The 21874-nt window shown below is 34.2% G+C and overlaps 2 protein-coding genes across 3 annotated transcripts; one reads left to right on the top strand and one right to left on the bottom strand.

Annotated features, from left to right (window-relative positions):
• Positions 1-281: 281 nt before the first annotated feature.
• LOC105776489 (flowering time control protein FCA) lies at positions 282-10234 on the top strand. Of its 2 annotated transcripts, none has more exons than XM_012599159.2 (19): positions 282-960; positions 1336-1418; positions 1657-1735; positions 5149-5231; positions 5339-5390; positions 5827-5894; positions 6134-6200; positions 6352-6431; positions 6519-6589; positions 6824-6886; positions 6985-7147; positions 7613-7687; positions 7771-8337; positions 8636-8809; positions 8894-9082; positions 9167-9205; positions 9606-9668; positions 9744-9789; positions 9898-10234. In XM_012599159.2, exons 1-18 carry the CDS (start codon positions 606-608, stop codon positions 9786-9788), a joined length of 2316 nt encoding a protein of 771 aa, XP_012454613.1. In that variant the 5' UTR covers positions 282-605; the 3' UTR covers position 9789; positions 9898-10234. The 2 variants fall into 2 exon arrangements, with proteins under 2 accessions (XP_012454613.1, XP_012454614.1); XM_012599160.2 differs by having other exon boundaries at positions 9606-9675.
• A 3022-nt stretch (positions 10235-13256) lies between these two features.
• On the bottom strand, positions 13257-15143 carry LOC105776490 (probable WRKY transcription factor 48). The gene is made up of 3 exons (XM_012599161.2): positions 14397-15143; positions 14067-14210; positions 13257-13962 (listed from the first exon to the last, which is right to left on the bottom strand). The coding sequence occupies exons 1-3, from the start codon at positions 14891-14893 to the stop codon at positions 13533-13535; spliced, it is 1071 nt and encodes a 356-aa protein (XP_012454615.1). The 5' UTR covers positions 14894-15143; the 3' UTR covers positions 13257-13532.
• Between the last annotated feature and the right edge of the window lie 6731 nt (positions 15144-21874).

The following is a 21874-nucleotide window of genomic DNA, read 5'->3' as shown; positions in this document are numbered from 1 at the left end:
TTACAAACTTTAGTTGGTGATTGCAGGGTTCTCCTACATATGAAAGCATATATTTAGAGAAGCAAAACTCGAACTTTAATTTTCAGTTTGACTCTAATGAAGCTCCCTATGAGTTAAGTGATATTTTGTTGGTAGATGGCAATGAACTCATGATGTAGAGCACGAAAAATCAAACTCAAACTTCATTCAGATTGGGCTAAATGAGACCTCTAAAAGACCAAAACAATTAATTTGGGCCATTATTAGGGAGCCCAGAAACTACTTCATATAAAGGGACTTCTCCTGCCCTGACCTGACCTGCTTTGCCCCCATGAAAACTCCAACCAAAATTCTCTTTCACTTTGCGTACTTTTTGGTCTCCATCTATTTTCTTCTTTCAACTTGTTTTTACTAGTAACATTTTCTCTTTGTTTTAATTTCTGCAAATTTCAAGTTTAGGGCTTCAACTTTGAGCTTAAACACACTCAGCAAAGCTGGATAGGTACAGAGCCGACCGCTATGGCGATGGCAACAACACCACCACCAACAACCAAGACTCTTACTATAATAACAATAATCACGACCGTTACTATAGAGGACCCTCGCGTTTCTCCGACGCTTCTCCTATGAGCCGCTATAACAACATTAACACCGACACCAATACTAATTTCAACGATAAGTTCGATGCCCAAGATCCCTACCAACACCGTCGACGTAGCCCTAGCAACTTCCGTGGCAGTGGAGGAGGAGGAGGACATCGTCCCTTCGATAGTCCTCCTCGTCAGCATCACAACAGCGCTGGCGGAGGTGGAAGCTTTCGGCCAATTGGAGGTGGCGGAGGAGGGGGAGGTTTTCGGCCTATGGCCGGTGGTTTTGAGGGTAATTATCCAAACCCTTCACCGCATCATCTGCAGCCAGCTCATACGGGACAGAAACGCCCTTTTCCATTTTCTGGCCGTGGAGGTGTTTCCCCCAACAGAGGTTCGTTTTGTTGCTTACAATCCAGGTTATTTTATATTTTTCAATTGTAATTTTTCACTCATTTACTGCTTCCACTAATTGAATAATTCGTCAATACAAAGATTTTAGGGCATTTTCCTTAGCATTTGCTTCTATTTGATGGACTTTCGTTTTGAAGTATAAATTTACCAAGTTCTCAATATTTACTTGAATTTTTTGTTCCTTGGCTGCATGTATGGTTTTAGCTACAGATCATTTATCTTGAATTCTGCTTTCCATATTCGAATTTTATCCTTCTTTACTGAATTCTGACCATAATAATTGCATCCCCAGACCATTACATTACGTATTTTATCTACTTATACTTTTTTTTTATTTTCTTTTTGCTTTGTCAAGATCGATTTGGTGGTGCTGGCGGTGGGGGCAATTTTGCCAAACTTTTTGTGGGATCTGTACCAAGGACGGCTAGAGAAGAGGATGTAAGTCAGTTCATTTTTTGCATGATACTTTTGAAACTATCATACTCCTGTTTGTACTCTTCTTTTGCTTCCAGATATGTAATTTGATTCACTTATCTTCATATGCTGGATGTCGATTTGATATATCGAATGGATACCATTTAAGCATTAATGCCATGTAATATTAAGCTATTTTGCATTTTGGACTTTTTGGTATTATTTCCTGTACAAATGATATTATTTATTCATCTTTTGTCAGATTCGGCACTTATTTGAAGAACATGGAGATGTGATAGAGGTTGCTTTAATAAAAGATAAAAAAACTGGCCTACCTCAAGGTATGTATGAATGTTGTTTCATCCTTGGATATTTGTTATTATACCTATCTTATTTCAGGTGTGCTGAGAGGCTGATAGGAGCAAACTTAAGCTCATCTTCGTCTCAGTTTGTTTTTGATACAAGTTCCGCGCTTGTTGGTTTTGGTTGCTACCTCCTTTTTTTATGTCACTCCTGTCAAACAAGGAGAGAAATGTAAACTCGCTAAAAACTGGTTTATGTATAGAAAAAAGTAGGGAACTTGTACCAGAAATGGAACCTGTCCTTGAAATAATGGATTCTGTTGTGAGGGCATTAGCCAACAATAAACTTTCATGGCAGTGTTTATTTCCATTACTGTAGTATATCTACATATATACATTGAAGGATGTGCTGCTTTTGTATTATGTAAAAACAAGTAACTCTATGATTGTTGTGTTGAATGGTTTATGTCATATTGTTGGTTGGAGGATTTCTGTGGTTGACTTCTATCTTGGAGAATCTGGTAATTCTTATTTTAATACGGGGGTTGAAATTTCTATGGACCAGTTTTATTTTGTTTAGTTGGATTTGAATTTGGATGTTTATCTGATATGGATGATTATTCAGTTCTGTGTGTTGCAAATTCCTTGATTCTATGCTTTGTTACTTGGAGCTTTACAGGCATCACACTTTTTTGGGATTGCTTTATGTGCATGGGAGTTGATTTTTTGGTGACTCTGTATTTGGGCATGTTGGTTGAATTATTTTTATCGGTTGGATGGCTAGTCTATATTGGTTGCCGGCTCATTTTCTGTATCGATTTCTATCCTTATAATATTACTAAAAGTTCCGTGGGAATTCTCTTTTCTACAATAGAAAATTAGTTGCTGCTGCTGCTGCTGCATCTTGTGACTGCAACCTGATGCAGCAGTTAGCATTGGTTATTTAATCAGCAAATTTGCGCTTATGCTCCAGGCTGGCTTTGTGGTTGCACTAATCATTTTTTCTTTTGAATTTCCCTAAATTTATGTGATACCAATAGGATTGTGTAGTTTGAACTCATTGATTTTTATTTTATTCCACCTGTCATGTCCCGTTTATAATATAATCGCTGCCCTGCTCAGATTTTGGTTGCTTCTTGGTTTTTATTTATTTATTTATCTATAGTTTCCATTGTTGATTGTATCATTAGTGCTTGCCTTTTGTGCCAGATAGTGAGAATGCTGATGGATTTCTCATTCAGGGAACTCATTTTCTTTTTCATGGTTTGAATGCTGTTGTGTAATGTGAATGTTGTAATGTGCGTGGAGGAATGGATGTGTTTGAATTTAAACCAACATGGAGGTTTGGATTCTAGAATTGTGCAGCATGGTTACCTGAAATTGTTGTTCTTTTCTATCGGATGGCTTTGTGAAACAATTTTGCTCCTGCTTGTGGTTAAACACTGCAGTAGAGGTTAACCTTTAATGAAAATTCCTTGTTATGTTCTCCACTTATTTTATTGTATTTTCAGCAATTCTGCTCTGCTATTTTCAATCCATTTATCATTTTGGTTCGTTCTTTTTTATTTATTATTCATAGTTGTGAGCTGTCAAGTCAGGTTTGGTTATACATTATTCAGAGAGAACTATGGTCCATTCTCATGGGAATTACTTGTATGTTTGGTGAAGATTGATGTCTTCTCTGAGTGACTAAGTCTATATACTCATAGATGCTTGGTGAAGTGAATGCTTTGATGATTCTGTCTTGGTACGATTAGGTAGAACCTTAATAGGTCTGATCTATGTGCATTATTCTTATTTATTCATTCAAATCCAAAGCAGCAATACAATTATGAATTTTGGGTAGAGTTACTACATGGCACTTGGTTTCTTGTGCTTGTCAAGTGAGAATATATGCTTGATGAACCAATTTGATTCTTGAAATTTGTGTGGAGATGGTGGAATCCCATATTCCTTTTGTTTGGTATGAATATTTCTACTTTAAGTATACTAATGACGTTTCTAGGTTAATTTGTTATTTCCATACATGAATGAGTTAATAGTTTAAACAAGACGGATGTCTTATCTGCAAAGCTAGCTTAGTGCTGCTCATTATCTCTTACTTGGTCATGTGCATAGCCTTCTTATGTTATTTGCTTAGCTAGATTCCTAGAAAATGTATTGTGAGAGATTTGTTTGGATAGAGCAGGAAGCAACTGATGAAGGGGAGGCCTAAAATGCTTGTTCTTGTTTCTAGGTTCGTCGGAACCTAGATTTCGGTTGTGCTTGGCGCTTGTGCTCTACACATTGATTTATCTTTTTTGGGCCCATTGGGAGAGCTATAACGTAGCTTGACATACCGTCACGTTGTCTAATGTGAGTGACAAATAGTTGAGTTCTCGCTTCTCCGTGCACTAGGGCTTGGTGTTGAAACCTTTTTGTTATTTGTTTGGAGCTGGTTGGGGAGAGGTAGAGTTAAGATTTGAATATTCTTGTGTTGTGAGCTTGTAATGTTAGTGACTGATGGTTCCTTTTGGAGTATGTTAGCATCGTATGTCTGTGTGGCTCAATCTGTGGGAAAATTAAAAGAGTGGAAATATAAGATGATATATGGGTGCTTGCCTTGCTGTTCTCTTTAATGTTTGATAAAATTCCTTTCTACTTGTGCCCATGAAGTTCTGCTTGCAAGCACAGTGATGCTTATTGTCATGGCAAATTGATTCAGCTTCCAGCTTTATCTGGATTATTACATGGATTTAAAATACAATTACTGGCAAGATTTTGTGCTTATGGGTCATTTTCTTGAGAGTAGCAATATGTTGGTTGATTAGTTGCATGGTTGAAAGCTATTTTCTATGTAGGTTTGCAGCGTATATTGTCACAAGAATAGGATGTTGAGATGGTGCTATTTTCTGCAAGAAGGAATTATGTCCTGTTGTTCTTATTGGGCTCTTTTTCTATTAATTGTCTACTTATAAAAAGAAAACTATCTCTGCTGTCTTGTCTTAAATGATTTTTTTTTTTGTTGAAGGCAAATTATGATTTAGCAACAAATTTGTTCTAAAGAACTCTGCCACTTATATATTACATATTATCTAGTTCTGCTATGTTCTGTTAAGGGGTTATCTGGCAGGGATATCCTGTACATTGTTATATTTGTGGCATGTGCTGCCTAGAAAGAGATACGAATGATTTGGTTGAAGATATTTCTCTTTTGAACATTCGGATGTGGTGGTTGACATTCATTTTACTTTTCTGTGGGTTGTGCTGAATGAAAATAGATTTCATGGTAATTTGGATATTTTGGATATTTCCCCACCTTCGCTAGTTACATTCTTATGCAACTGTAATGGCATAATTCCATGACATTTATTTTATTGTTTTGTGATATTTTATGTTCCTGCCTATCTGCACCATCTGTGGGGGTGCAAGTGATCTAACAAAATCAGAATTAAAACGCTGTGGTTGTGCAGGATGTTGTTTTATAAAATATGCAACCTTAGAAGAAGCCGATAGGGCTATCAGAGCCTTACACAATCAACATACCCTGCCTGGGGTGAGGTCTTTTGCCTCTTGCGTTGTTTTTTGTCCATGTATGTATTCTGAAATGATTTTGAACTCTTACAACTGAATTATTGTACATTCTCGTTGTCATATTCACAGGGAGTGGGTCCTATCCAAGTCAGATATGCTGATGGGGAGCGAGAACGCCTTGGTAATTATTGCATATTTGTAGGGTTTTGAAGCTTGATCTGTAATTTATATGTGTGAATGTGTAAATAAATGATCTTTTTGATTGTTACATGCCAGTATATTCTCATTTAATTTCCAGCCTTATGCACGTAACATCCATGGCACTCACTTTTAGTGACGTGCGGTTTTTTAATTTAGATGCTGCATGCCCTTGTTAACGCTGATCCCTTATTTGCCATGATTTTTCTGACGTCCTTTAAATTCAGAATGGAGGGAGTGTAACCCCTTCGTAAAGGCATAGTTGTCAAGTGGAAGTTTTTCAAAGTCTAGACATGTTTATGCACATCATCTTGTGTGTTACATAATCCAAGCATATTATACATAATGGTCCATGGTTATGCTGCTTATCATACATGGTCTAATTTCTCCATGACAGATTCTTTTTTCCTTAATGACAGGTGCAGTTGAGTACAAATTGTTTGTTGGGTCGCTGAACAAACAAGCTACTGAAATGGATGTTCAGGAAGTATGTTATATAAATATTTTATTTGTTTAATTATGCTGTCGCTTTTACATGCTGGTGTGAAAGAAATTATTTATTTCTAATGACCTTTTGTGGTATCACTTCAATTGGTATATGGTTTTTCTTTCTCCTTGTTACGCATAACCTATGTACGTTGCCATTATTAACTGGTTAATTTTAGTTTTCTTTTTTCTTCATTTTTATACATGTTACCAAACTAGTAATTGTTGTTCCATTGGCAGATTTTTTCTCGATTTGGTCGAGTTGAAGATGTTTACCTCATGCGTGACGAATCAAAGCAGAGTCGTGGTGTGTCCTTGAGTTCTATATTTACATGACCATCTTGGATTTGATGAATTGTTTTTTTCTTTTCAATAATCTATGTTCAGGTCTTATATGTTTATGTAATTTCATGTTTCCACTTTTCTTCTCTCAAATATTTATTACATTCATTTTGAAGGCTGTGGGTTTGTTAAATACTCTGATAGAGAAATGGCACTAGCAGCTATAGATGCTCTCAATGGAATTTATACAATGAGAGTAAGCATCGTTACTTCTTTTTTAATGTTGTGTTTGCTGATTATATTATTGAACTACCTATTCATTATTTTGTTTTCTATATCTTAGGGTTGTGATCAACCATTAACTGTCCGTTTTGCTGATCCTAAGAGGCCCCGGCAAGGACCTGGAGACTCAAGGTTTTCCTTAAATGCACTTCTTTATGTGTAAACTTGTACAGTGGGATGTAAATGGGAAAGGGCCAGCCTTTGATGATTTGCTATTGGTGTTTCTTTTGAAGGACATGTTTTTACCTTTCATTATAGATGAAAGTTGGTTGTCTATCCGTTTGTCAATTCACTGTTAGCCTCTTTCCTATGTTACACATTGATTGAATTAATTGTAGGCTGTTTCTTAACTTGCTTCCTTTCCAGGGGTGGTGCTGCTACATTTGGAGGTCCAGGTTTTGGTCCTCGTTTCCAAACACCAAGGCCTAGGTACCCAAGAAAAGTCTAATGTTTTCAAGGGTTAAGCTATCTCCTTTTATCGTTTGGCTTGCATTTCTGAACTTCTGTTTTCTTGTTATCCTTTACAGACCAGCACCCAACTTTGGTGATGCAATGGGGGATCGTGTTCCACCTACTGCTTGGCACCCTATGAGTCCACAGAATATGGGACCAACTTCTAATCCTGGCATTCGGAGTATGGGGAACCAGTTGCTACCTAGGTCTGCTGACCTAGCAATACCTTTAAATCCAGTAAGAAAGCTTGGCTGGCACATTTCTAATTTTTACTATGAAATTGTGTTAATCAGCCATATTTCTCCTTAATGGCATGTGATAACATATTTTGTGGATGTTATGTTGAAGTTATTATTTTAGTTTGAGCAATCTACCTTGGACAGATAGAAACTCCTTTTAGGGTTGATTCTAGATTTTTGTTTTTATCATTGAGGTGCTAAATTTCTTTTCCTTTCCATCAAAGCAAGATTCTTTCTAAAGAATTGTAAATAACCTATAATTAGATTTAACTGTCATTTGGATAATTGGAGCCTGAAAGCCATGGGCTTGCGGTCATACTCTTCATCTTTATCCTATTAGTTCTTTTATGCTTGGCCTCTTGAAAGGTTGTCAATCATCGATTTTGGTGTTGTTTGGAAATTTTCTTATTTCTAATTTTGTTTTACATGCAAACTCTGGCTAACTATGCTTAAAAAACACTAGGGTGCTCCTTTTGGTGGCCCTTCAGATGGTTCTCTTCCTGGCCTTTCAGTTTCATCTTCATCTACTTCAGTACAGGTTTGTGAAAAATTGACATGCTTTTTATGCTTTCACATTCTTCATGTTTCATTTAAGATTGAATTAGGTTTGTTTCATTTCAGGGATTTAATCAATCTTCATCACAAATTCCAACTGTTGGTCACCAGATTTCACCTTTACAGAATCCCCTTGAATCACCTCAGAATCTACCGCCTTCCTTTCAACTACACCCCCAAGCACCTATGTCATACTCGCAGACACAAACTTCACATGTTGGTCAACTTCAAGTTCCTCCTGCTAGTCATACTCCCTTCAGTCAAGCTCTTCCCTCACAACATTTAGCTGGTTTGAGTGGCCAGTTGCCTGCGTCTCGGCCACTGGTTCAGCCGAATGTTTCATCTGGTGCAGCACTACAAAACCCTTTGAATGTCAACTTACCGCCCAATTCTGCGGCCAGTGCTGCAAATCAACAACAGTTACCTGCTCCTAACCAGCAGCAGCCGCTGCAACCACTTCAGCAATCCCCTTCTCAGCTAGCGCAGATGCTGTCTCAACAAACACAAACTCTGCAAGCAAGCTTCCAATCATCTCAGCAGGCATTTTCTCAGCTGCAGCAACAATTGCAGCTGATGCAACCTTCAAATCAAAATATGACATTGCGGCAGAATTCTCAGGCTTCTAAACATCAGGTATGTGGGGCTATAATTGTTGGATTCACACAGGAATTATATTATTTTTAGAGGTAAATTGTGGCAATGATGCTTCTAAAAACCAAGTCGATTTTAATTTCAGCTCAAAAGAGTTCTTTAGAAAAAATATTTTCTAAAAGTATCCTGCTTCAATAAAAATTTAAGGATTTTAAATTCCCGGGTTATCATTGGATAGTAACTCTCCTTCACGTGTATCTCATATATTCATGTCAACATGCCTTGTGAAAGTTGTGCTGTAATTAATTTACTCTGAGGATTATGGTTGGTGCATTGTCAGTGGGCTGGTATGATGCCGCAGGCTGTTGGCAGCGCTCCTGCCAAAACACCCGGTACAGATGTTCCTTCATCTGCATCTGCTGCTATGAAACCGGTAGTAGAATGTCATTGGACAGAGCATACTTCACCTGACGGGTTCAAATACTATCATAACAGTGTAACACGTGAAAGCAAGGTGAGACATGAATTTGATTTCCGGTTAACTGTTGGCAAATTATTTCTTAATTAACTGATTTATTTAATTCGAATCCTTATGCAGTGGGAGAAGCCTGAAGAATTAACTTTGTTTGAACAACAGCAGCAGCAACAACAAAAGCCACCTGTTCAACAACCTCAAACTCAGTTACATGCTGCTCAGCAAGCTTCACAACAGGCACAGCTGCAAACCCAGCTTCAGACGCAGATTCGCCATCCTCACCAGTTACAGCATCCTATCTATCCCACAGCGGTTGGTTTTTGACTTTTTTTAACTGGGTTTTATTGTATTAGATAACTCGTTATGCAATGCTAATTCTACTTTGTGGAATTCCAGTATCCAGCTTCTGGAGTTAGAAATCAACAAAGTACACAGGTAAACTTTATATTTAACAGCCCAGCCAAATAAAGAGAACCTCAAGAAGTTGATCGTCACCGGGTTAACTAGTTGTCAAATTGATTTTCAATAAAATTGTAGTTTATTTCTTCTTTTTTTTCTTTGGCAACCCTTCTCTTTTACAAAACTTCTGGAGTTAGAAATCAACAAAGTACACAGGTAAACTTTATATTAACAGCCCAGCCAAAAAGCGAGAAAACCTCAAGAAACATGTTGATTGTCACTGGGTTAACTAGTTGTCAAATTGTTTTACAATAAATATTCTCTGTTTTCCTTTCCAACCCTTCTTTTACAGTTTTGTAAAGCATTCTTGTTTTCACTTTCCTGTAATAGTTCATTGTCTCATAAGTCTCCTTTTTTGTATCTTTGGATTTTACAGGAACTTGGTTACGGACAATTACCAGTGGCACCATCACCCAATGATCCATCACGATTCCAACAAGTATAAGGTTTCGTAATTTTCATTATTGTATCTCAATAGACAACACTATTAATTTCTTTGGTCTATTTGCTGCAGGGGCCTCAGATGGTACAGGATTTAGCATGGAAGAATAAGCCATAAGGTGGTTAATTTTGCTTGCTTTTCGGTTAAGACTTGGTTAGGAAAATATCAGTCACAAGTTGAAGCTTTTTTATTGTATGCTTAATGCATCATTCATCATTTTGTTAAGGGACTTGAAATTGGAAGCCGAGGAGAGTCTCCTAGGGGGGATCGTGTTTCTTTTAGAAGAATGCCTGGCGATCATAATAACAAATAGTCATGGCAAATGGCAATGGCATGGATGCAGCAGCAACCCATTTTAAGCTAAAATGCCTGGCAGATCTGATGTGTAATAATAGAAGCTACAATATATGTAATAGTAATCTTCTCAGAATTTAGTGTGGTAAAAAGCCTTTGCCTGGTTACAGGCATTTTATGCTTTTGCCATTAAATATTAGGGCAATGAAAGCCATCTGTATTTGTGTAACATAATATAAGTTCCTATAATAACCCGATATTTAGAAAAAGAGCTCTCGTTTTTGCTCTGAGATGTCGACATACATCACCCTCCCAAGTTAGATTCTGGTCATTGGTTCTTTATTTTGGGGAAGGGGTATCATTGTACCAATGGTTAGTTGATTATTAGCCTTTTGATTATTTCAAAATTTGATATGCATATTAAAATATTAATCACACAGAAGTGAAGTCTAGATGGTGGCAACCTTTTTTCGATAGAATCCAAGTGCTCAAAATTCAAAAAAACTTTATTCTTCTCCTCAATTATTATTTCTTTTTAAATATTTGCATGACAAGATTTGATTTTGAACCTCATTCGCCCACCCTAGATGCTTTACTACCATTTGTCCATCCTCTTGGCATTTAGGAGACAACTTTTCATCATTTATAAAAACTTCATACCTGATTTCTTATAACACTAAATTTTTTAGTTAGTGAAAGGATGATGGCATATCATCTCAAATCGAAATGAGTGAATTTAGCTTCAAAAGTTTTGAGTAAGATGCGATAGTATTAATGTATAATGTAAATTAAAAATAGTTTTACATACACTTACTGTTTTTTGTACGATTAATTTCGTGACTTTTTGGAGAATTAATGATTTTGAATTTTATGTTTTATTTCACTTTAATCATGTCTAGTGAAGACTAAATTAAAAAGATGGTATTAATATTAAATTTTGGGAAAGCATGATAGTGAAAAGATTGGTCAAAAGTGAACCATATATCCATAAAAGGTAACCTACCATATCCCTTTTGAGGTCGACTTAAAGAAAGATGAATGGTTTACAAAACCAAACAAATAAAGAGGAGAGCCAACGATGGCTCACCATTAAATGCAACACTTTTGCTTGTAAATTTGAAGTTCAATTCAGACTTGTTTGTATTTCAAAAAGAACAAAAAATAATTCCCTCTCACCATATACACACAAATATCCTTAATATAATATCAATTTAACGGTTAATTTTATCTATTAGGATTTATCATATCAAATCATTAAAAAAGAAACTAGATACAAAAGCATACTGGAATGAGTTTGTGACTTTAATATTCCAAAGCAACACATAAATATTTCAAAAAGTTGGGTCTCTCAATTTTATGTATTAATTTTAATTATTAATTAGAAATTAATTATTTGAGTATCTGCACATATTTAATTCATACTTATTTGATAATTGAAGTCCAATTAATATTATCTATACTAAATCATTTTTAATTTGAATTAACCTTTTATGATGATAAATAATAATATAACTTCCCTTTTACAGTATATACATATGAATTATATTGGGTTGTAAAATGAAATAGAAACAATATTTGCATGTTATTTCTTGATTAGATGTTTAATATGCCAATAAGTGTTAGGTGCAATAGTAGGAGAGCTTAAGTTACAACATTGAAAACAAAATTTTTGAAAAATACAATCATAAATTCTGAACATGAGTCATGAATGAAAGTCACTAGACCTAACTTTTTAGGATATATAGGTGTAAGGCAGAAGATCATCCATATCATATTTTGCAAATTGAAATGGTATGCATTCCACATTTTCCATTCCAATTTAATTAGTGACTAAATTAGAAAGTACAAGAACCTTTTGGTAGCCAACATGATAGAGGTGAAAATATTGAAAGCTGAATGTTGAGATAATTATATAAACGTTTCTCTCTACTCTTTCTTCTTTGTGGTATTAAGTAAACCAGTGACTATCCTATATTTACACACTCTCTCTCTCTCTCTCTCTCTCTCTCTCTCTCTGTCTATATATATATATATATATGAAACAAGAATAGTTTCCACAAGTTATGCTGCTTTGGACGGCCAACTTTTGCTGACAATATACTCATTCTTTCATGCTCGTGGTTCAGAATTTTAACCCCCCCCCCCCCAAAAAACATATCCTTTCTGGATCGATGGTGTGTGTATATATATATATAAATTAACATTAGCAGAAATAGAAGATGCTGTCTAAATTTCAAGCCAGCTGTTGTATGCAAAAATCTTCCAACGGGATACTGATAACACAATCCAGGAAATTTCCATTATTCTTTGCCTCACCTTCTTCTTTATTCTTACATCTTCGAACATACATATATGTCTTGTTCCTGAGGTGGCCGGTTCTCCCAAACTAATGCTAAGTATCTTGACCTGGAACACTCTCATATCACAGTATGCTTTAACAGACAATACTGTAATTTTTATTTTCATTTTATATAAACAACAAATAATAAATAAAAAGACTATATTACTGCTATATATACAGTGAATTCAAAAAGATTTTACTTTCTCTTTAGTTCCATTTATGAAATTCAAGTGTGCATTTGGAGACTTTCGATAACAAAGAATATATGCATATATGCTTGGTCTATAGTCTGTACATGACATGAAATATTCTTTTTTAAGTTAAAGCTAAAGGATGGGATATTTAATATGATACAATGCCATTACTCCTCAAAGCAACTTTTCTTCCCAACCCAGATTTCATGTTGTCAAACCGGATCGTATAATTGACATTAGGTCTAAGGCTCGATTCTTGGACATCCCTAACCTCTTCCGCTTTCATTATAGTTTCTGCCCATAGATAAGTAGCGAAGCATGTGTGGTAATAGCTAATACGGGGAAGACTTGTAGAAAGAGATATTATGCTCACATTCCATAATTTAGTGACTTGTATCTCCATAGCTTGGAAAGGAAGAAAAAGCCATGATTTTTAGCTGCTTTTTTTCATCTTTTTCTTTGCACTTCCATCAATGAAACATATGGCATTCAAATAATAATTTAACTTTTAACACATTGTTTTCACTGCCCTGCCCTCTCTCTTTCTCTAGCTTCCTAGGGTAGATTTCCCAGCTTCCTTTTTCTACAAGTTCAAGAGCTTTGACCCATCCAATAAAAAGTTGCTGCTAACAACTAGTCTGCATGACGACTTTTTCATGAAAAAAACCCTAACCCTAAAGTCTTCTTTGTACCTACGTTTTCTCTATTGACAATGCACACAATGAAAAAGAAAAGGAGAAGAAAATGACTAACGTGTAGCAAAAATGGAAGAAATTAATAATAATAAAAAACCCCAATATTTCCATAATTGAATTCTCCTTAAATACAAAGAATAATAACCACAAGAAAAACCAAGTACAAAACCACTTCTCCTGCAAAAACACTATAAAGAGACAGGTGATTTTATACAGATGATAATAGATTGAATAAAAAAAGATATAGTGAATTGGGTTCTTTATCAGTTAGTAAAGGATTAGGAAACTACATACCAGCAACCATATAATTACATATAAAAAAAGAACCCATACTGTCTTACTGTTCCTTTGCCTCTTTCCTCATCTGTGTTGGAACAAGATCCTGAAGGAGTCCATGGTCTCTTAGTAACGAAGCTGAAGAAGTAGGAGGAGTATTAAAACGTCTGTCTTGAAGGAAATCAGGAATCGAGGCATTGAAGCTAGAGCCACTCCTAGTGATACTAGTAATGTTCAAAGAAGGCGATGAGTTATATATATAGGGTTGCAATTGTTGCTGCTGATGTAAATATTGAGGTTGAGGAACAACAAAAGATGGGCCAAAACTAGAGGAGGGATCCATGTTGATTCCAATGCTTCCTCGAGGGGTTATCGGGTAGGGATGCTTGTGTTGGCCTTCGTAAGTGGTGACAACGATGGAGGGATCATCGGAGGATCTCTCGACTCTCTTCTTCACCCCACAGCCAGCGCTGGTGCAACGATAATAGCTCCTGTTTTTCAACCACACAATAAAGCAATATGCTTACTGAAAATGAACATTAGTGGACCAATATGAAAAGGGAGAGGGGTTATTAGATTAGATATTGATTGATACCTGGGAAAAGGGCTGTTTTTCACAGCTTTTTGGCCATACTTTCTCCATCGGTAACCATCATCTAAGTGATCAACTTCACTCTTTGTCATGAACGCAAATCTCGGTTCCCTTTGCCTTTTTTGGTTCTTCTTTTTGGGTTTCAACCTAAACCCATAAAAGCAAAAGCAAAGCTAAAAAACAAAACCTTTACTTAAAAAATCAGCAACACAAAGCAACCAAAAGTTTACCCACACTACCCCAAATATCTAACTCAAAAACAGAAACAATAAATAGAGAGAGTGAGTATTGAATCCAAAACCATAAATGATAGTCAAAGAGAGGTTAGCTTACTGTTTCTTTGTCTTGTCTTGATCCTGCTCTTCTTCTTCATCATCTTCAGCTTTGGTTGGTTCATGATCATTTGCAGCTTCATTAGATGAAGAAGAGAAGGAAGAAGAGTTTGGTGTTGCAGGGTTGTTTAAAACTTCAGAAGATTCCGGCACGATGGAGGCCGGCGATGGAAGGGCTTGAAGCTGCTTCGTGTCCAGTTGTTGGTGAAGAAGTGGTTCAGATGATGTTGAGGGAGGTGGTGGTGGAAGAATCGGTGGTGGCTGAAAGGAATCGAATAAAGAAGGGGCAATGAAATCTTGATGGATGCCAAGCAAGTCCATGAAACCTAAAGAAGACCCCCACTTAGTATCTCCATCACATGCCCCTGCTCCAGTTGTCATGTCAAAGATGCTTCCACCGAAACTGGTCGCTGCTGCTGCTGCTGCCACCGCCGACGGATTCTCATCGGAAAACCTTAAATTCGCCATGGAAATTAAATTCTCTTTCTTCTTCTCCATACACTTTTTCACATATTCTCCTCCATATTTTTTGTTTATCTAAGAAACAAAAGAAACCCAAAGTTCTTATCTTTGCATTAAACCAAAAAGAGACTTTTTCATAAGAAAAAAAAATGGTAGAAAAAGAGAGTGAGAAAATGGGGTGAAGTGTATGTGAAAAGGACTTTGGGTTGGGAATTTGGAGAACAGCTTGGGATTATAGTATAAGCATAGGAGAAGAGTAGAGACCGGCATTTGCCGGTTGATTAGGTGTACGGTACGTGGCGATTAAGGGAGGCCGGTGTTGGACCGCATTTATTGCTTTTGGACCGCCCCCTCTCTTTTAGGTCCACCTTTGGGTACGCGTTGACGGGGGCCGTCTTTTTTACTCCCTTTCTTATTTTATTTTTTAAACAAATCTTTTCTCTTTTAATTACTTACTACCTCTAATCTATTATGGTTTTTTTTCCATCTTTTTGGCTTTTCAAGGCCACCCAACTTTAGTCTTCATTGTTTAACTTCATATCACAAAGTAGTACGTGAAATCTATATCAAAAAATAACCAAGCGCGTTATGAAATGCTGAGCCAATGTATGCGTCAGCTGAGTTTCCAACTCATCACTCGCCCACTTCTTCCCCGACAAAACCCACACCCCTCACCAGACACTGTCCTACAAATTCAAAATAACCTGGTTCAATCCGAATTCCGTCTATATTTACTAATTATAACAGCAGTATGCAAATTCAAACTTCGTCTCTTACAAATTTATCAAATACAAAAATATGTAACTTCGGTTTTGTCTATACTTGATATTTGGATGGATGCAAATTGCTTCAAATGTCCTAATGGTTTGCTCTTTAAATAGATTTGGATTCAAAAATATTAGTTTTTATTTATTTATGTGAGAATTTTGGTCTAGGGATTTTCAATTTTTGTCATTGCCGACAAAAAAAAAATAGTAATCGTGTTTTCAAAGGTACAACCAAACTTCTACGGAGAAAATCCCAGAAAAAGAAGAAAAGGAAAAATAAGTTACAAATTTCTGTCCACCATTCTGTGCTGCTACATAAAAAGTGGTTTTGTAATTTTGTAATAAAATTGATTTCCCCTGCATTTTGGTCCCCGAATCACGGCCGATGTCGCCTCCCTTTTCCTCTTTTCCATTCCTACGTGTCCCATCCAACGGCCACCTTCTCTTCCCAAACCACATGCTCTTTTACGCGGTTTTGGTATATTCTTTCCTTCTCTTGTGGTTGCTTCCCCTACACGCCATCTTCATTTTCCACTTTTAATAATCTTTTTTTTTTCTTTTTATATTCTTCTCCCCCAGGTTTTTGCCATTTCCGCCTGATTTCTATTTTTCAACCATTTTATTTACGCTTGTTTCTTTCTTTAATTATATATATATAATTTAAAATTTATTTTATTTTGGTTTTAATTATTTCATCAGACTATAGTATAGTAGACTTTTAATAAATTTACATTTTAATGCTATCGATTTAAATTTTAAAATATTATAAAAATACAAGAGAAGATTAAATTGCATGCCTAATTAAAATAAAAAAAAATTAAGGCAAAGAAGTTACATTTACAGTGGTAAAATTGTTGTAAGTGGAGATTCAATTAAGAAATAAGATATTAATTCCGTTTATAATTTTTATTAATGATATGGATAGGGCATTGGATTTGAAAAATGTTGGAATTACTCAACCCATCACCGAGTGAGAATACTAATAATGTTGACCATTGTTTCCTCAAACTACATCTCATTTCTCACAACTTACACCTGCTCCCTTCCAACTTTTAATATATTTTCATTTATCACTTTAATTTTCATACTTATTCAAATTCACCATTACAACTCTCATTCTATAATTATATGAATGTATTACTGATTGGGGAATGGGAAGATAGAGCAAAAAAGTAATAAAATGATCTGAATGAAGCGATGAATTCAAACCGTATTATTCCATTTCCTACTCTTAATATAGTATTGAAAAAATAAATTATTTTAAATTTAAATTATAGAAGGTGTAAGCCAACTATGACTATATACAAAAGGGTGAAAAAGACTTATTTTTCTTACCAAACACATTGATAAAATATACTTTTGTTTTCTAACTTCTCAGATCTACATTATCAAGAAAACCCTTGAATTATTTAAGCATCACCTTGTGGGAGATAAATTAATTAGCAATGGAGTGTAAAAATGTTGATTTAGAAGGGCATATATGTGCATACATTCAGGGAACATAGAATAACGTAATCAATATATTTATAAAATATCGATATAAAAAAGCAAATGTCCGGATTCAAATTCTATTATATGTATATATTTTTCTATAAAAAAATAAAATAACATAGAATAAATATATTTTTATCATTATTTAACTAAATTAATGTTTTTGATACAATGTTTAGAATTACCCATAGTCCTTCCCTAACCCATAAATAGGAGGATAATGCGCTTCAGCGCACTCGAACCTATGTCCTCTTCTACTGGCAACAATGTCTATGTAATCGAGTTAAGAATCAATCAATACTAAATTGATGTTTAATTGACACGTAATAAAAACTAAATCAATCTTAATATATATAATATTATAAAGATAGAGTTTAATTGAGGTGGTGTTGCAGGTACCAACTATATAAACCAAACATGTTATTGTTATTTTCCTTTTCCATCTATGGATTCCATTCTCATTTTTGTTAAAAGGGGTTAGTGTTTTCAATTTTTATTCATGTATTTTGTAATTTCACTTTATAATTTTTGAAGTTTAATACATAAATATATTTTTTATGTAAATTTGATCACGTTGGAATATTTGTATCATATTTTGACTATAGATTAAAAAGGTTTCAAAGTTATTTTAAATATAAAATGAAGAAAATATCATAAGTTGATGATTGGTCGGTGTGGCCATCATCTCATGTGCCAAGCCATCGGGGGTTCAATAAAAATCAGTCATCCCATGTGTAAATATAGTCGATGTACCAGTACTAGATTTTGCCTTCAATATTTTCCAATTATTTTACTCACTTACCCATATTTGGATATCTCACCTCTCACCATATTTTATACATATTTGTACTTATTCTGTGGTTTCAATGTTTAGGTTAATAAAAGATTTTGCATTTAAAAAAAAAAAAAACTCTTGTTACATATAATTTATGCCTGAAGAGTTAGCATCTTCTCATAAATCATGGTGTATTTGAAAAAATGGTGTAACTAAATTATTTAGTTAGAAAATAAAAAAAATATGGGTAATTAGGAAGTTTACCTTAATGTCGAGATAAGAGGAGAAAACGGGGGACGTAGTGGGGGAAGACATCAGCGGAAACATATGGGAGGCTGGATCTAGCATTTCTTTTATGTTATTTCATGAAGATTTAAGGGATTAACTTAAAATTTTTTGTAATTTTTAAAGGGACTAGAAGAACAATTTTTCCTTTTTTGCAAGTCCAGCCAACAATTCGTTAAGGGTTTAACGATTGAGCGATTATTTTGGTCAATTTTTCTAACAATAATAACTAAATTGACAAAAAATTTAGAGTGACCAAAATAGGAACAATGTTGTTTTAGGGTGATCTCTAGTGTAGTTTACCTTTTTTTTCTTTTACATTTGGAGAAATGGTTAAATTTTAGTTTTAGTCCCTCTATCATGTCCAAATTTGAGATTTAATCTCTATACTTTAATTTATAACAAAATTTGATCTTTATATTTTTATAATGTTATCAATTAGTCCAAATAATTAATATTTTTAACTTTTCGATTAAAATATTATATGGTTATATATAATTTGATTGTCATACAAGTCTTACAGACTAACTCATGACTTCCCATTTCTTTTAGATTTGTGCTGCATTTTTACATTATAGGAAAATATTCAAATTTCAATTTTGGCCTATAAACTATGCTGAAACTTGAGATTTATCGATTTACTTTACTTTTGACATAATTTGACCTATTTGCTTTTGTAGTGTCATTGGTTAATCTAAATAATTAATATTGACTATTTCAATAAGAAATGATGGCGTAAAAATTTTTAAGAACATTATTCCATAAAAATAATTATTTTATCATGACGAGTTTGAATGAGTGTTTTCAAGAAAAAATATTAATCAATATTTTCAACATTATTTTTATTGTTATATGACTATTAAGTGTTTTTTTTCAAAATGTGACACTAGAAAATTTAATAGATGAATTTTAAAATTGTAATAATTGTAACTGAATTTTTTAATCAAAACTAGAGGCACTAACTTTCGAATATAAACGTAAGAGGACTAAATTCCAAATATATAACATATATATGAACCTAAAGCAAATTTTATTCTTTAAATTTTTACCTTATAATTTAACACAAATAAATAAGAAACCCAACAATACAGTTAAGAACCATACTAATATATCATAGCAATGCCACCGATATTACACCCATTAAGCTTCTTGTTGTTATTTTTGGATATATAGACTTTTTTCCCATTATTAAAAGGAGTTTTAGGAGTAAAATAATTGGTGCCCAAGGTTGAAAGTTGGACTAAAAATTAAAATATGTTTTAAGTTTATGTATTATTTATAAATTTGAAATTTAGTTTTATATTTTTATTTTAAGAATTTAATTTTTATTTTTACTTTTCACATTTCAAAATTCAGGTTTAATTGTTAATACTGTTAAATTTTTTATTAAATTTGTTGGTGTGACATTTTAAAGTAATAAAATAGTTTACTTGGTAGACATGTAATTAAAAAATGATGTTGTAATGAACCTAGATTTAACAAAATATTTTTAACAATGTCAACAATTGGATATAAATTCTGAAATCAAATTATAAATATGAGAAGAGTATAGTGTGTTATTATGATGTATTTTATGAGGAGAAAAGAAGTATCCAAAAGCCGAAATTTGTAGCCTTTTATGATCTTCCACAAACCCTAGCTATAGGTTAAGGAAGGCAATAGAATTATATTGGATTCAAAAAGATATGTAATCACATTTGTTTTAAATATAAAAATTTTATCAAAAAAGAAAATCATAAAGCTGATGATAAGTTGATGATTGGTGTGCCCCCACATGTATGAGATACTTGCACTACCCATCATTATTAGCATTTTTAAGAAGAGGAATCAGTTCCGTTTAAGTTCAATTTGCGTTAATCATTACTCATGTTGTTGTTAGGACTTTCTCGTGAATAAAAAAGAAACCGTAAGTAAACGTTGGGTGGAACCACTTTTTACTCCTTTCATACCCATCACAAATTTTAGAAGAATACACAAATTGAAGTACAATTATGTTGAGGGCAAGTGATTGGTTTGGACCTTTAATGGTAGAGAAGGGTTGAAGCTCAACTGCCCCATTCATTGCTTTGCAACTAAATAAACTGTCTGGCATTGAATAAATAATGATATATCCAAAGGTTTAGCTTCAACAAATAGTTTAATTATTTCAAGTCAGTATTTTAATGCATAATCTGTAACCGACCTTTTTATTTGAAGATGACGATTGTTGACTTCCTTAGTTATTAATGGACTTAGTTGAAACTAATTAATGATTCTTAGTAACCATCAACCTACCATTTGTCAAAGGCTTTACAATGTGGAAATTCAGATATAAATTAGGTTAATTCCAAAGTTTTTACATAAACCCCATTTCATACTATTTTATATTTTAGATTCTCCTACATATCTTGAAGGATAAATTCACACATATCTACCAACTTATTAATTTCTTGCTCCCACGTACATGAAGTATCAAATCCAGGTCTGGGTTCATTGAGTGTTTGTTTTCAATTTCTTTAAAAGGAGTATTAGGTTTTCAATCCTTTTCTAACGAAATCATCATTGGGTTGACAATACTTTCTTCATGATATATTTCATAAACTATGAAATATGAAATATGAATTCTGATTCTGATTCTAGATTAGTGTTGACATTATATCCACTAATGGCGGTTAGATTCTAGAGAACCACCATTATATGGGGAGCTAGTTCGGAGGCGAGGAAACCGTCTCTTTTGTCATGGGAAAAGTGTCGTCGACCTTTAGCTGCGGGTGGGCTAGGATTGAGAAGGTTATCTGGTTAAAATAAATTATTTCTAATAAAATTTGGATTTCAGTTATTCACTGATACAAATGTATTGTGGGCTCGGTTTCCTATATGTTAGAGATTGACCTGATTAAGCAAGGAACAAGTAAAAATAGTAGAAGAAATTGAGAAATTGAACACACAAATTTAACGTGGAAAAACTCCTCCAAAGAGGATAAAAAACCACGAGCAAAGATAATTTTACTATAATGGCACAAGAAACGAAGAGTGCAAAAAAAAGATTGAGATAAAAATTAAACCCCAAAAATCCAAAAACAAAGAACGCTCAAAACGTAAACACAAAATTCTCTAAATGTGTTATGAGTTCTAATATTTAATGGGTGTATTTTCTAATGTTGTAAAAGAGCTTATTTATAGGCTAAATTCATATGTCAAATAATAATAAAATAATCTAAACTAATCGGTGTTTAATTGAAACAAATAAACAGAGTTTAACTAGAAGATTATTTCTCAAACTTGACTGAAATAGGAGTCATACTTAACACTATAAATAAATATAATATTCATGGGGTGTTGCCAACATCGATTTCAAGGAGTAATTATTCGTTTGTATGGAGATATTTGATAATGGTATGGCTGGATGTTAATGCCAATGTTTATTGGTCATTAGGGGGTGATCAACTAACGAACTTTTGGAATGTTGTGTGGATTCGGGAGGTTGGTCCTCTTAGAACGTTTTTCAAAGAGAGTGGCAATTCAGATAACACACTACGTGTCTGTAATCTGGTTGACGAGTCTGGTAACTGGGATTGGAATCATTTAAGTAGCTTAGTTCCTGATCAGATTCTCTACCCGAGTGAGGCTGGCGATTTTCCTAAGGTTTGGAAGATTATATGGAAGGCTAAGGCACTCACACTACACCAAAACAGGTCTTTAGCGGTGTTTTTTTAGGCC

The sequence above is a fragment of the Gossypium raimondii genome, chromosome 10 (genome assembly GCF_025698545.1).
Source record: "Gossypium raimondii isolate GPD5lz chromosome 10, ASM2569854v1, whole genome shotgun sequence".
Lineage (NCBI taxonomy): Eukaryota > Viridiplantae > Streptophyta > Magnoliopsida > Malvales > Malvaceae > Gossypium > Gossypium raimondii.
Note: the sequence above shows the minus strand (reverse complement) of the source record. Positions and strands in the feature narration are given on the sequence as shown.